Source organism: Chamaea fasciata, unplaced genomic scaffold (assembly GCF_029207755.1).
Source record: "Chamaea fasciata isolate MVZ Bird 193981 ecotype frontalis unplaced genomic scaffold, bChaFas1.0.hap1 SCAF_3, whole genome shotgun sequence".
NCBI lineage: Eukaryota > Metazoa > Chordata > Aves > Passeriformes > Sylviidae > Chamaea > Chamaea fasciata.
The window spans coordinates 54,523,867-54,539,411 of record NW_027094088.1 but is presented as its reverse complement, the minus strand read 5'-3'; the positions used below and the strand labels follow the sequence as shown (position 1 = coordinate 54,539,411).

Here is a 15,545-nt window from a genome sequence, read left to right as displayed (position 1 = left end):
TAACTGGGTAATACATCTTCTCTTGTGCTTTATAGCCCATGAAGGGGATTCTGTGGAGCTCAGGGACAGGGAATCTTATATCTGTGGCAAGGAGAGGAGGCTCCTGCTGCCCTCCCAGTGCTATTCTGAGCAAAGAGAATGGAGGCCTAATCGCAGGCAGAGGTGTCCCCAATGGGTCTTTACCCTTCTTATTCCAAAACTTGCAACCAGCTGGCCCAAAAGTGTTTTCATTTTCATAGACGAGCTGTCTCTTGATTTTTTTTTTCTTCTTTTTGTAATTAAACATCTTGCAATACAAGGAAATGTAAATGCTGAGTGTTGCCCATAAAAGTGAGGACTTTTTATGGGCATAGCTTGAAAACTGACCCATGAACCTAGAAGATGGCTGAAAAGAGAGACACATCCTTGCTCAAACTTGTGCATATGCACATAATTCTATATCAAAATCAGAATAGGCCAGAGGATAACTTTCTTGTCTCTTTCAGCCAACTGGGTTAAGCAGAGAAGTGGAGGTTACCTCTCTGCTCATTGTGTTGAGATAATTCTGTCAAACACTAGATTAAAAAAAGTGTTGCTTTCTTGACCTTAAGTTCATTTGCCTGAAGCTGGTATGTTTTAATCTACAGTACCCTAGCTTCAAAATCAGATTATATATTCTTGAACATCATTGCATCAGAGAAGTTTTTAATTTTATCTTGTTTATTTTTATGGCATTAATGAAAATGTTCAGAGTTTCTGTGCTGGGATGCTTTTGTAAACATCAATGAAGTGGCTCAGTCTTCTACAAATCAGTTAAAACTGCACTGTAGCAGATGGGAGATGTCTAGGCTCACATTATCCTCAGTTTCTTAAATGCTTATCTGCTTTCTTATGTCTAAATGGTGAACTGTTTTGCCAAATCATAAGCAATAAAATACTTTGATTACATCTGTGGGTGAGACCAGGAAGTTCAGAAGTGGTACCCTTTATTTGCATAGGCAGAAACTGGATTTTGTATGAAATGTAGAGTTTGTTGTTGTCTTAGATCGTCTGAAAGGCTTTTGCAAATACTAAAACCCCCCAAAAGCTCAGCTGTATGTCTGATATTGTCCTAATTTTTTGACTGCAGAAGGAGTTAAAAAATGTTTTTTAAATTTGCAGTTTAGGAGGGTAATGGTATTGCTTGCAAATCTCAATGTATAAAGTGTATAGGTCTACCCTTGTGTTTACACCAGCCTTACCAGTGAAATATCTGTATCCATAGCCATGTATGTGATTAAAAAAAAAAATTAATAAGCTCAGCACCTTTGGGAAATATCAGTTGTTAAATTTCCAAAGCATGTGAGCAATATACATCTCAGGTCCAGCCTTCATCACTTCCAAAGCAGACACAGTAGTCAGCTACTTTCATTACTTAATAGCGTGAGATTTGGGTCAACTATGCCTTTAAAGTTAAGCTAAAAGTTTCAATCAATAGTGCCAAGAAAACTGGTTAGAAAAGATGAAAAACTGTAGGATAGAAGGTTTTAGAAACCAGAAACTGTTATTTGAAATAGTCCCTTGAAGTCATGATGAGATTCGTATCTCACCCTAACAGTTTCCTGAAGAGTGAAATTTATAACTCCAGTATAGTGTATGATTTGAAGGTAAATGACTTCAATCTTATTACTAAATAGTAGATAAGAAAAAACAAGAACTTGTTTTATATGTATGTGAATTGGAATGTGCATGTAGCTTAAAAGAGAAAAACTGCTTAAATTTTCTTTATATGGACAGACTTGTATTTATTTATTGCTTCTAGTCAGAATAAAGCAATAAGAAGTACAAAAAGATCTTTGGGGCTTAGCAGGTTGATATATATTTCTTAATTTAGTTTTATTTTTTGGGGTTTTTTTGCAATGGATTTACCCAAAACAGATAAGATGTAAAGGTGTTTGTTTGTTCAACCTCCTTATTTATCTGTGATATTTTCAATAGGTTTTTGATTCAGCAGGAGGACATGGATTTGCTGGCGTGCAGAATTCAGCCAACTCTGCTGAGGTATGATATGCCTGCTCTCATTCTACATCATCATGTTTTTGAATTCCTGAATGCATGTCTCTAAGGTAATGGTGGGGCTGGTTCAGAGACCCTGAAGAGGTTCATAAAATGTATTTATTGTTAGATGACAGGATTATAACTCTGCCAATGAAACCACTTTAAGTTTCTGAGCATTCATGGTAAGCTTTAAAAAACAAAACCAAACCAAACCCCTAGAAGCTTCTTCACACACTAATGCATACAGTCTGTACACTGTGAGAGAGACTTGGGGCCAAGCTTGTCTGAAAGCATCCTTCACAGCATGGCAAATCATAGGATGGTTTGGACTGGAAGAGACCTTTTTAGGTTGTCTAGTCCAACCCCCTGCAATAAACACGAAAGTCTTCAACTAGATCAGGTTGCTCAGAGTTCTGTCCAATCTGACCTTGATGGTTTCCAGGGATGGGATGAAACCCAAGATATATTTTCCCTCTTTGTCTGCTTCAACAGAACCTTTGTATTTTGAGTTTATGGCAATAAAATCTATGTAGTCTGTGGACCATCCCATCAGAGATTGCCCAAGTAAAAGAGAAGGATGGAGCATCCCTCAGCTGCATTACACAATAAATAGCTGTGATTGATGTTCTCTGATGCCCAGGAGGAGGAGATCTGCTGCTTTTCCCTGCCTGGCTTCAGTCATGGTCTTTCTCCATTCCTTCAGCTTCCATGGGGCATAGTGTTGCATCCCCCAGTCTGGAAGGACATCTCCCACTGACAGCAGCTAATCCTGTAACACTGTTTTGCCTTCTGAAAGTATCTTCACATTTTGTTTGTTCTTCGAAAAAGTGGACTGAAATACCTGAATTCCCTTTGTTACTTGGCCACTTGTCTGTTATTTCCTGGAGTGGGAAACTACTTAAACCAAATCACTCCTCTCTTTTCAAAATAAATTGTAATTATGGGGTTGAAATCAACTCCTGTAGAGAACACCTTACAAATTTCTCCAAAATGTACCGTTGTGTGTGGTGTGACATAGCATCCATGTCCCATCTCAGAGACAGCAAACACAATTCATTCCTGTTCAAACATGCTGAAATGTGGAAAGGTTTGCCACATGAGGAGTGACCAAATCTCTTGGACGCAGCCCCTGAAGGTTTCTCCTGAAGGGCTGTGACACCAGTCCCTTGGTTAGAGGCCAACCCCCTCGGGACTGGGAGGTTGATGGAGCTGCCTTATGCAAGAGGGTCTACTGTGGTTCTCCCATCCTCTGGCCTAACAGGAGCATTTACTCCTCCTGAACCCTTCTGAGGAGACACAGAAATTTTTTGAAGGCACTAGGGAGCAGACAGAATGAAATGCTCTCTCTTTGGTGAAGTGTCAGCAAAGAGCTCCTTGTCCCAGCTCTAGATAAAGCAGCCTTCTCCAAATTCAGGCAGGGGCTCACAGCCCTGTTCCCCAGGTAGAAGGGAACCATCAGAGGTGGCTGCAGGTTTTAGGCCAGAATTTAAAAATTTAGCAGGGTTGTCTTTCAAGACTAGAAAAACCCACGCAATTTAGGTGCTGAGCAGAGCTCTGGAGCTAGAAAAACATTTTTTTTCCTTATTATTTCAACCCTATTTCTGAACCTTTTTTCAATGGGTACTAAATACAGCGTGGGCATTTTTAAGATCCTGACATTTTGGTGAATCATACAACAACTCAGAAATGATTCATCATAACTTTGAAAACCGTTACTCTGGCATCAGCCTGGTTTCACTGGCTGATTTAAAATGAAAAAAACAAACCCAAAAGCAGCATCAAAACTTTTATGAAATGCTGTCTGTGGAGGGTAGCAAATGACAAATAGTGAAGTCTGCCAGGGTAGCTGTATTTTCCCTGAAAAGGATGATAAAACCAGAGGCAAATAGTGGGAGGAAATTATAAAGTATCCTATTGGTCCTGCAGCAGCCCTGTGGCACAACATGTGACAGTCTGCAAATCCTGGCACCTCTTTCTGGAAAATTGGATGGGTTGTTATAACTTCATGTGGCAATGAATGAATGAACTATTGTGGAATTGGTCACTGCAGGCATAACAGGAAAAGAAAATCTCTTTTCATGTCAGATTTTCTGAGATGGAAAATGTGGATGAAGCAACGGTTCCTTGACTGCAGTTAAGGAGCACAGTCATGTTTAATAACAGAGGAAAGTTTATCTCAAATTGTATGCTTGAGCATCAGTGTACATGGCAAGGAAAGGATGTAGCTCAAATTGGCTGTAGAGCTTCTGTCCTGTTATAAAAGCTTACATCAAAAGGTGGCCTTGAACCTATTTCTCATCACCTTAATCCTCTGTGTTATGAGGTTATGGTTTTTTTCATCTCTGGCAATAGTGAGATTTATTTCGGTTGCACAGATTTGAAGTGCTAGTGTTGCAGGGCAATAAACCATTGTTAGAGATGCAAGCCTCCCTTGCTGAGGCAAACATAGCTTTGGTTTTCCCTGGAGGAAGCCACCAGGGAAATTCAGCCTGACTCATTTGTGCTAATCTCTCGCAGCCTTCCCGCCTTGCCCCCTTTCTCCTTTCTGTTATTTACACTGTGGAGGTAGGTCAGGCTTCATTCTCAGGCAGTTGATTTAGTGCTGAGAGGACTACGGTTCCACAGGAGTGATCTTCTTCAACATCAGCAGGTTACGAGCAGGCTGTACCTACAGCCGCCAAGGTCAAACTTCACCTGGTGTAGATTTCAACACTACCTTAATTGCAGTATGTAACACGACTCCTGCTATGTGTAAGTTGGTGGATTTCAGTCGGATTTCCATCACCTGTGTTAATTGTAATTTCATGTTCAACTAGTTAAAAGGGATGGTTGAGCAAGACAGACAAGATTAATGAATAGACTTAGTTCATTAATATTATTCCACCAAGCCACTGTTATTCTGGCGTCACATTATTACTGTGCCACAGTCTGGGCTGTCTGTAACCTGAATTTCTGCATTGTTTGGTAATTACCTGGATAAGGGTTGCTTGCTTCATCATTTTTATAGCCACAGTTGTTATTTGCTAAAGGAAAATAATATTGGTTTCTCTGTTGCTACTGACAGATTGTTGTCAATAACTTTGTTGCCTGCAGCAAGGGAAAGAGTCCCTGTGCAGCTTTTACAGCAGCTTTTAATTGTGGTGTGCTGCTGGGCTTGTGTCCTGATGGAGAGGGGGCAGACCTGTGTAATCAAGGGTCTTTATGTAGGCAAAAAATCTCCCCCAGCCCAACAAACAAACAAACAATACTAATAAAAAGCATGAATGAGGTAGGGATGCCTGAGAACAGTTCGGGATATCTTAAGATATTCCTTGGGTGGAAGTCTTGCCACTCCATGGAGTTATTGTCCCTTTCCAGTGACTGCATGGGGAATCAAGGGACCCCATCTGCATAAACTTAAATGCCTTGATGAAGGTAATTAAGTGATGTGCCAATAGGCTGACCCAAATAATATATGAAACTCCAGATTCTGAACAGCTCTTGGTGTTAGTCTTCTCCTTGCATGGTTTTCTTTGAAACATGCAGCCTGAAGTGCAGTGCAGGAGAAAATGTGAAAGTGAAGGGTGAGAAAGTGGCAGAGAATTTATTTAGGACTGATGTTATTGGATCAAGCAGAGTAGCGTTGGAAAGAGGGAGAATGTGGAGCAAAATGGTAAACAGGCAAACACCCTCTGCTGCCAATGAAACATGATGTTCTCAGACTGTAAATAGAATAGGAGCGCTTTATTCCTTCTTTAGTTGTTTATGTTGTTATGGCTAGCCTTGCTCCACAGTGCTCTCTGCTGGAATTTTGTTGTCATTTTCTGTCAAAATGACACTAATTCTATTTATTTGACTGTTTATTTATTTGTTTATTTATTTACAGAGTTTTTTTACATGTATTGGTTAGGTAAAATTGTAATTGTCTGTTCTTCTTAAAGATTTATTTCCACTGTGATATAATATCAGGGAGCTACATATTTCCACAATCAGTTAAATCAGTGATTAGTATGAGATAAAGGCATGAAATTCCATAGTGGGAATGCACAGCAAGTTCAATCCAAGCTCTAGAAAATCAGGTCTTCAATAGTGAATGAGAGCAGGTAACAGAACTCTCTCCTTGGCTTGCCATGGGGAAAATACACAGCACTGTTTCTGAATACATGGCCACTGCAAACTGCTGATGTCATTGCACTTTTTTGTTTTGCTTTCTTTTCTTTTGCTTTTTTAACATCCATGTGTGTTATACCTTTCTCCCTTATTTCCAGCAGCAAGTCGATGATTTTTTGAATGTCTACTGCTCAGTGCCCGAGAGCATCCAGAAGGAGAATGCTTGGGAGACGCAGACATATGTTCATTTCTGTGATGGCCAAGCAGTGGCACTGACACTCAAGCCAGAGCACAGGGTGGAGGATGTTTTGTCTTTGGCATGCAAGGTACTTATTTTTCATGCACAATTTCACCTTGTAAATAGCTGCAGTCTCGAAAAGCGACGTGGTATATCAGTGGCTGTGCAAATAGGGAAAGCTGTGATAAGATTATCATTATATATAATAATAATGACATAATACATAATAAGCATCTCCCTGTATCTGTCTCAAGGCACATTGCTCTGTTTCCTTCATTGTGGTTTTTAATGCTGTAGCCAAGGCAGCAAGGCTGTGGAAAGGTTTTCAAAAAGTGATGCTGGAGACAGCCCACGGGGCGTACTTTGAGAGCAGTGACAGTGTGCCAGGTAGTCAGCCCTGGGAAGTCTCAACACGTGTCCACTCTGTGTTGTCCTTGTAGCAAACCCCGTTGTTCTGTACAAATTAATCAGAGGAGCAACAGGGACTGGTTGAGTTAGAGCCAGGAGATTAAGACGTTTAAGACTGCTGTGACAAACGCTATGGTATAGGTTTGCTTCTGAAAGGACCTTTTTATGCTTTTAATTAAATGCAAGCTCTATTTGTGAATATCAAAGAATGAGTTCGCTTGTGAAAGTCAATGCTGGCAATTTGAGAGGGAATGCTATAGATCATGGATCAAAAAACTGAGTCACAGGTTGAAGGTAAAATAGAAATACCAATTTTAGCTACAGAGAAAACACAAGCACCTCTGGAACATTGTAACTTACCTAACATTTCTGCCTCCATACCTATTAGTGCTTGAACTTAGCTCTATAACTTCACTATTCGAGTCACTTAAATTATGCTAAACAGCTTTTTGGGAAAAATAGCTCCTTACTCCCAAGTTCTGTTTTCTGGCCAACTAGTAAATGTATTTTTATTTTTTCACAAGGGGAGAAACAGAAGAAAAAGGAGTCCTGTGCCAGACAAGATCCGGCTGTAGCTTTTGGCATAGGTTATGGTGAATTTCCCTGTGAACTCATTGAACTGGCTTGAAGTTAATGAATTTTGAGGCTTTGATGGAGGAAAGGGCCAAATTTAATGGCTCTTTTCATGTGCTAATATTGGGTGGGAGGGAATAAAAAAAAAAAGCTTTTAACAATCCAGAGTAAACTATAGTTTTTAAAATCAAAATAAGCACTCTGATTTAGGCAAGTCCCAATGCGTCTCCAGGGCATGATTCAGAAGAAATTTTCTTCTTGTGGCTTCTCCCGGTGGAGACTGAGTCCTTGAGAAAATGTTTAATGTTTGGCTTTACGTTTAAAAACTTGGCTGTACCCTGTCAGGCCGAAGGGATTGTCTGATACACGACTTGGCCACCAGGTGGCAGGGAAGAGCCAGAACAGGCTGAAGTCCTTAGGGAGCCGTGCCAGACCCCTGAAGGGGGAAATAAAATTTATAAAAGTAAAATTAAGTTGAAAAGGAAATTCCTTACCTCTCGTTCTATCATTCCAAAATATTTGTAATTGTAGTGCTGAGTTTTAATTTTCATTGTCTGTATCGCATGAAAATTTAGTTTTAAATTCCTTGATTTTTTTCTTAAATGTTTTTCTGTTTTATTTTGTCTTTCTATTCTGTGTGTAAAGCTTTTCATAAGCATTCTCTAATGCTGAATACTTTCTGCTCATCTATCCTGGTTCTTTTCCTTCTTACATTTTCATTCTGCTCTGGTGAGTGTAAGGAATCTTTCTTCTTAACAGAAAATGTTTGAATGCTATGTGGATAAGGCTAAAGTTCAGAAGAGCTGTTAGGATTTTGTTTTTCCCCTTCATCCATGCTTTATGAGGTTTATACTTTTCTAATTTCTGTTTTCCATCTGAGGTTTTTGGATAGCGCATATAAAACAACTTTTGCATTTGAATTCAATTTTTCAGGATACAGAACACAAGTAACTTGGAAACTGCCACATGTAATAAAATGTCAAATTTACTACCAGTTGCTCAGTAGAGTTAGATTTTGTAAGCTGCTGAAATGTGTTAAAGGGTTAAATAACCCTCAGGGAGACTGTCAGTCCACTTCTTTGGAAATGTTGCTTCCTTCCATTTTAGAACTGGTGGTCTATTAATATGCTAAAATGAGACGTTTTGTGCCATGGTCTCACCAGTATTCTGATTTTTTCACAGCCTCCCATCAGGGGCTCAGCACTTTCAGACTAATATCTTTTGGGAATATCCCTATTTCCCTTTGGTTTCCTGTTGAGACAGGATCTTTGCTTTGACCTCATGTGGTAAAACAAAAAAATAATAGGGGAAACTCTCTGATCGTAGATGAAACCCAGCAATAAAAATAAAATCTAATAAAGGTAAACCCTTAGGGAACCTGCTTGCCATCCCATCCCCTCTCCTGACTGCCCATATGTGTACACACATTTTCTACATCAGAAGCAAAAGCTGCTGAGCAGAACTGAATCATTAGAAGCAGTCATAGAAAAAGGTGGTTGCAAGTGTTCAGTTCAAAAGGACAGAAGACTGTTGAGATATCTTTGGAAACATATATTAGTGTTCAGTTAATCTAATAGCCAAGACATAGTGTTTATGTAAAGATTTGACAGGATCCTAAGGCAAAATGGAAATATCACTGTAACCTTATATTTTAAGCAATGCATCTAGTTTTGTTTTTACTACAAAAACAGGTAGAAAATTACTTTTTGAGATTGCTTTTTCATGATTTTAGATGCTTGTTGTGTGTGTGTCGCTTCTCTGTCTTCTAGGATTCTGGAAATAAATGATGAATTCTAAACTCCATTCTTTTTCTTCTTTAGATGAAACAGCTGGAGCCAAGACACTATGGCCTACAACTCAGAAGACTGGTTGATGAAAATACTGAGTATTGTGCTCCTGAACCGTATGAATACATAGTAGACCAGGAAAGTGCAACTCCTTTTAGATAAGGTTTTGTGATGTCTGTAGCTGCAGTTGAGTTATCACCTACAAATGTGAGAAATTTAGATCTAAAATAAGGTTTTAAAGTTGTTCTGGGACTGCATTCTGTCATTATGGTTCACAGTTCTGAGTAGCTAGGCACTGCGAACACTTTCTTCAATAGATGTTTGAAGATTTGAATGAGGCTTTTAGTACAAAAGTGAAGTGTACAAGTAAAGTGTAAAAGTAAAGTACAAAAATAAAGCTTGCACTCCAGGGTGGGTTTTTGGTCTTTAGCTTTAGTCCCACTCCCAGTGATGCTTACACAGTAATAAAGTTCTCTCTGTAAAGACAGCAAGTCTTGATGCAAAGAGTATTGTGCTTGTTTCTCATGCTGTGTCTGGGGTTTGATGCTTGCATTTTCCTTATTTTGTTGACTTCTGCTACTGTTCTTTTTTAACAGGTGTATGATGAAATAGAAATTTGTCCATTAAATGTTTATCATGTTCATCTTACCAAGACTGAAAACATAAGCGATTATGGTAAGCTCTCAGGAATTCTTTTCATTCTTCTCATTGCTTGCTTTCTCTCTTTGGGACTTTTTTGTTTCTGAGAGCAGATAGAGCCATCCTTGATAGCTCAAAGTGTGAGTTTGCAAAGAACTTGAGGCATTATAACAAAGGCCCAAACTGATTGTTTTACACTAGCAAGTGCATTTCTTGTGTTATGGAAGGGTCCACTTTCTAATTTTCCTACAGTGGCCAAATAATTGAAGCGTGGGCTTGTCTGAAAAATGGATGTCCTCTGCCAGGACTACTGTAAGTGCTCTCAGTCAGGCAATGGTCAAGGTCTGCTGTTTTTTTTTTGTAGTGGGATCCTGTGTTGGCACAGTATCAGAAGTGTACTTTGGAACTAGTTCTAACAGGCTTTTTGTCCATGGGAGGTAGTTATGCTTAGGAATAATTACATATCATGCAAGGATACCTTTGTAAGGCAGCTTTGTGCTGTGCTTTAGCTGCAAGTCAGTTCTAAATTATTATTTTCTGACCTTTCCTACTCATTAGTCTAGTATAGTTTGCTGCTTTATAGTTTGGGTTTTCAGTTTTTGGAATTGCTTAATTCACCTCTGTGTCTGATGGACACTCTGCAGAACTCTTACTGTAATGATGGGCTGTGCTGTGTTATGGAAATGTCATGGAAGTGAGGTAGAAAATACTTTTTTTGAAACATTTTTTTTTACAGCAGAGCATGGCATTTTCTGGGAGTTGAAAAGTCTTACTAATTTTAACAGGCCTTACAATGACTGGGTAACCATGTGACAATTACTGTATGCTCTATGGGTGTGTTCTCATGAGAAGTATCTTCCTTCTCATGTAAAGTCTACTAAGTGCAGAAAATAAAAGGGAAATGTTCCCAAGAAAGCTTATTTGATTTAAACCCCTTTTACTTCAGGCTTTGCTGTCACAGCCCAAGTTGCTGAAAATGAGCATCTCACCCGTATCTTTGTAAGTGATGTTCTCCCTGATGGACTGGCATACAAGGAAGGTATTGTATCCTGTTTGTGTTTAAAACTATTCTTCATTATCTTTTTTGAGTCCAAAAACTTGAAGGAGCTTTAGTAATGCTGTCTGAAATGTTTCTTGGCTTTTACTGTTCACAGTTTTCTTTCCTGAAGACCATGGAAAGTATGTAATAGCAGGAAAAATAGTGTCCACAGAGTAACTGAATTATCCTTTCAGTGTGGTGGGGACACTTCTTTTTCACCCTTGGAGACATAGTCAGTGTTCAGTCATCCGACCGAGTGCTTTTGCACAGAGGAGCAAACTGGAGAAAGAGTTCATCTCACACTAGGGAGCTTCATGGGCTTGATCAGCTTCTGTGACCCATTGTTTCCACTTTTGCTGGCAAAAGGCCTTCCTCCCCAGAATAGATTTCTGCATAAATTTCTGTGAGCACCTTCCCACTGTGCTGCTCAGAAACTGTGCCTCTCTTCATCGGCACATGTGAGGATCACGTGGGTTCTGCTGTCTGAAAAATAGTCCCAGAGAAATGGAGACAGAGATAATAATTTGCTACCTGATGGTAATATCTACTTGGTTTTGCTGACTTAGAAAGACAGCACTTGTCACTGATTAGATTTATATAAAAGCTGATAAAATTTTCATCCTTAGTTGTTACAGCTTTGCATGAAAAATTTGATCTGCATGATGAGTGCCTTGTTCTTCACAGATGATGAAATATGTGTTGTGGTGCTGTATAGTGATGGTATCTGGTTGTGAGAGGTGCCTCTATTCTAATCTTCCTGAAAGCTGTGTTGCTCTCCCACCCACCCAATTCTGTAGCATCTTTAAGCAAAACCAACTTGATTGCTGTACTGAGGGTAGCACCTATCAAATTAAGCAAGCATGTGGTCAATCTGTATAATTACAGCAGATGTAAAGCTCCCATAGTTTCTAAAGAACTTGTGGTAGGATTAGGCTATTTGAATTCAAACCAAAAAGATAAAAGGCAAGCCAGCATAAGGTTTGGGTTGTGACCCTTTTTATATTATATTACATTACATTACTTTTTTTTTTTTTTTTTTTTTTTTCTCTCTCTTTCTTTCTTTCTTTCTTTCTTTCTTTGCTTTCACATGCTGCCAGGGCTCCGAGTAGGCAATGAAATCCTGAGCATAAATGGAGAGGCTGTGTCTGATCTTGATCTCAGGCAGATGGAGTTACTGTTTTCAGAGAGAAGTGTAATGCTTACAGTGAGAACGAGCCACTGCGGGACCCAGCAACCCTTATGTGTGTCCTGGTCAGATGGTGACATTTCCAAGGACCCAAAGAATTTGTTGCCCCCTCCAAACCAGTCACAACTTCTGGAAGAGTTTCTAGATAACTTCAAAAAGAGCGCAGCAAATGGTAAGAAACTGTCAATAATTCTATTACTTTCACTCACTTCGAATTATCACTGTTTTTTAAAATTCAGTCATGATTAAAATTATGTTCTTGCCTGTTGCCCTAGCTTTTGTGCTTTTCAGTGTTTGCATTTTGTTCTCACGCAGCTTTTAGAAAACAATGTATATTTTTAGAATTTATCTTTGTTTACATATTTCTTCTCTGAGAGGAGAAAGGTGACTGATGGTAGTCTTCACCAACAAGGTCAACGAGGTGGCAACCTAGGTAGCCAATCTTGTGCCTTCTGAAAGAATTGTGTATATAAATAAAGTCAAAAAATTAAAGATAGAACTTTCCTGCTGACCTTCTTGCTGCCTGCCTCATCCTTTTGTGTCCCAAAGTGTGACACTTGCCTTAAAACAAACTGTTTAAGTTCCATTTGTGCTCAATATCTGTCATTATTTTTTAGGGAACAGAAATGGAACAGAATATGATTACGTCTGCAGGGAAAAGATAATATTTTAATCTGTTTGTCTGTACTATCCAGTATTATCAAGTGTTCTCTTAACTGTTGTGTGTTATCTTGAGTATCTCCAACACATCCATTTCCCAGGCATCAGTGTTTGAAATGGTGTGATGGCTTTCAGAAGCAGAGTATTGTTCTGTGTTTGCCATGCTTTCTGTGTGGCTAAATACCACCTACGTTAAGGGTGTCTTCAATGCAATAGTCATCATCACCTCAGAAAGGAGTCATTGAGCTCTGTTTCCATCCAGTGATATTGTGCTCCTGCTGGGTACAATAACCACTGTGTAGAATAAAGCCTATGAGAAGAGATTTTATGGGTAATGTTCTGCTTCTACCTGCTCACATTCCTTACTCAATGTAATGCCACTGCTTTAAGCACTGGGTGGAGGATGTATCCTAACAGTGCTGTGTCAGGCTGAGAGCCTGATGGGTTGCCATGTGAGGAGCACCAGGCAGAGAAGGTGCCTATGGGGTAAGGAATGCTCCTGGATGACATCACAACCCCCAGCCCCAAGGAGATGCCAATGCCCACTGCTGGGTTGCCTTTTCAGCTGGAAATGGGAGGTGGCACATAGAGGGGCTCTGCCACAATGGGTGGAGGTGAGCCATGGACTCCCTTCCCTTCCTTTATCTGATGTTACTTCACTGGAGATTCACATCTTGTGATAGCAGAACACTTATGAATGTCTGTCTGAAATAGAAAGTACGTGGGGCTTTGCTCCCTTTTCTTCCCACGCCTTGACTATTTTTCAAACAAGATAGAAGCAAATTTAATGAGCTTTACAGTGTAAAAGGTGCAGTTTTGTCGCTCTGCCTCTGGAGGATGCTAGTAAAATTCTGCAGGAAAGCCAGCCAGGATGCAGTGCTGTGTGAAGGAAGCAGGAAGAGATACAAAAAGAGATCGCTGATTTTTGCATAAAATTACAATGACGAGTGTTTTCTGATTGGAATTTTTTTCGTAATTAAAAATGGGAGAAGAGGAAGAATCACATAGGAGTAGTTGTTAGAATGGATTTAATTATAAAGCAATTTTATTAGGCCATCTTTTGAAATTAAAAGAAATCTGAATACGAGATTTGTGATTCAGTAAGTAACATCTCTCTCAGGGGCCTTATTTCAATTTAAAATGCCATTAAATTGACTAGTGGCACATAAAAGTTAGTGTCATAAACCAAAAATTATGATAGAGCTAATTAATTACATAATTATATCAGGGCTATCATCGAGCTTGTCGGCTTGATATCATAAGCCAGCATTACCTCGAGTATTCAGTGTAATAAATGTATGTGCCCATTCACTAGATTCCTCATTCCTCGGGGATAAATTTGCAACCTGTGCAAATATTCCATTATAATAGGAGATTACTGTAGTATGTATTATACTTTAAGTACTAGTGGATAAAGGGACATAGTATATTTGCTTTTATGCTAAATGCAGTTAAGGAAGATTTATTTTATTCTGAAAGGGAACAAATAGTTCTAAATTAAGCTTTGTGAGAAGAACTTTTATGTTAATTGAATTCAGTGCTTAGTGTCTGATCACCTGATCAGTTCAAATGGAAACAGAAGAAAATGGCATTACTTTGAATTAATAGATAATCATAAAGGGTTTAACTGTTCTGTGTCCTGTTACTCAGGAATTGAATAAGATTTTAGATTAGTAGAGGGGATATTTAATGATCTAAGCAGGGATTTGGAGGCCAAGGACTCTTAAATTCCTATCTAGTCTTTAGGAAATTCACAGAATCATTAAGGTTGGAAAGACCTTAAAGGTCATCGAATCCAACGATTGACCAAACGCCGCCATGTCAACCAAACCATAGCACTCAGTGCCACATCCAGTTGTGGGGATGGTGACCCCACCACATCCCTGCACAGAGCATTCCAGTGCCTAACTGCCCTTTCAGTGGAGAAATACATCCTGATGTCCAACCTGAACGTTCCCTGGTGCAGCTTGAGGCCATTTCCTTTTGTCCCATTGTTCTCTGGGAGAAGAGGCTGACCTCCACCTGGCTACGCCCTCCTTTCAAGGAGTTGTAGAGAACAACAAAGTCTCCTCTGGGCCTTCTTTTCTCCAGGCTAAGCACCCCCAGCTCCCTCAGCTGCTCCTCATAGGATTTTCTCTCCAGCCCCTTCACCAGCTTTATTGCCTTTCTCTGGACTCTCTCCAGCCCCTCAATGTCCTTCCTGTAGTGAGGGACCCAAAACCGAACACAGCACTTGAGGCACAGCCTCACCAGTGCTGAGTAGAGTGGGACAATCCGTGCCCTGCTCCTGCTGGCCACACCATTGCTGATCCAGGCCAGGATGCCATCGGCCTTCTTGGCCACCTGGGCACAGCTGGCTCATGTTCAGCTGCTGCTGACCAGCAACCACAGGTCCTCTTCTGCCAGGCCACTTTGCAGCTACTGCTCCCCAGCCTGTAGCCCTGCATGGGGTTGTTGTGACCCAAGTGCAGAACTTAGGACTTGGCCTTGTTGAACCTCAGCCCACTGGTCCAGAGACCCCTCTGGAAAGCCTTCCTGCCCTCCAGCAGATAAACACTCCAACCCAATCTGGTGTCACCTGTGAACTGACTGAGAGTACACTTGATCCCCTCATCCAGATTATTAGTAAAGATGTTAGACAGGACTGGCCCCAGCACTGAGCCCAGAGTAACACCACCCATGACTGGCCTACAGCTGGATGAACTCCCTTCACCACCACTCTCTGGGCCCAGCTTTCCAGCCATCTACCCAGGGAAGAGTGAACTCATCCAAACCATGGACTGGCAGTTCCTCCAGGAGAATTCTGTGGGAGAGAGTATCAAAGGCTTTACTGGAAGACAGGTTGGCTATGTCCATAGCCTTCCCTCATCCACTGGTTGGGTCACCTCATCATAAAAGGAGATGAGGTTG

The 15,545-nt window shown here is 40.2% G+C and overlaps 1 protein-coding gene across 4 annotated transcripts in view; it reads left to right on the top strand.

Annotated features, from left to right (window-relative positions):
- TIAM2 (TIAM Rac1 associated GEF 2) overlaps nt 1-15,545 on the top strand; it is a 168,968-nt gene that overhangs the window by 105,975 nt on the left and 47,448 nt on the right. For 3 of the 4 annotated variants that reach the window (XM_066179047.1, XM_066179046.1, XM_066179048.1), the window contains 6 exons: nt 1,957-2,019; nt 6,267-6,431; nt 9,145-9,250; nt 9,709-9,786; nt 10,697-10,789; nt 11,887-12,147. In XM_066179047.1, the coding sequence (XP_066035144.1) occupies nt 1,957-2,019; nt 6,267-6,431; nt 9,145-9,250; nt 9,709-9,786; nt 10,697-10,789; nt 11,887-12,147 (766 nt within the window). Of the gene's footprint in view, nt 1-1,956; nt 2,020-5,618; nt 5,669-6,263; nt 6,432-9,144; nt 9,251-9,708; nt 9,787-10,696; nt 10,790-11,886; nt 12,148-15,545 lie in introns of those variants that run through there. The other variant, XM_066179049.1, reaches the window with a different exon arrangement.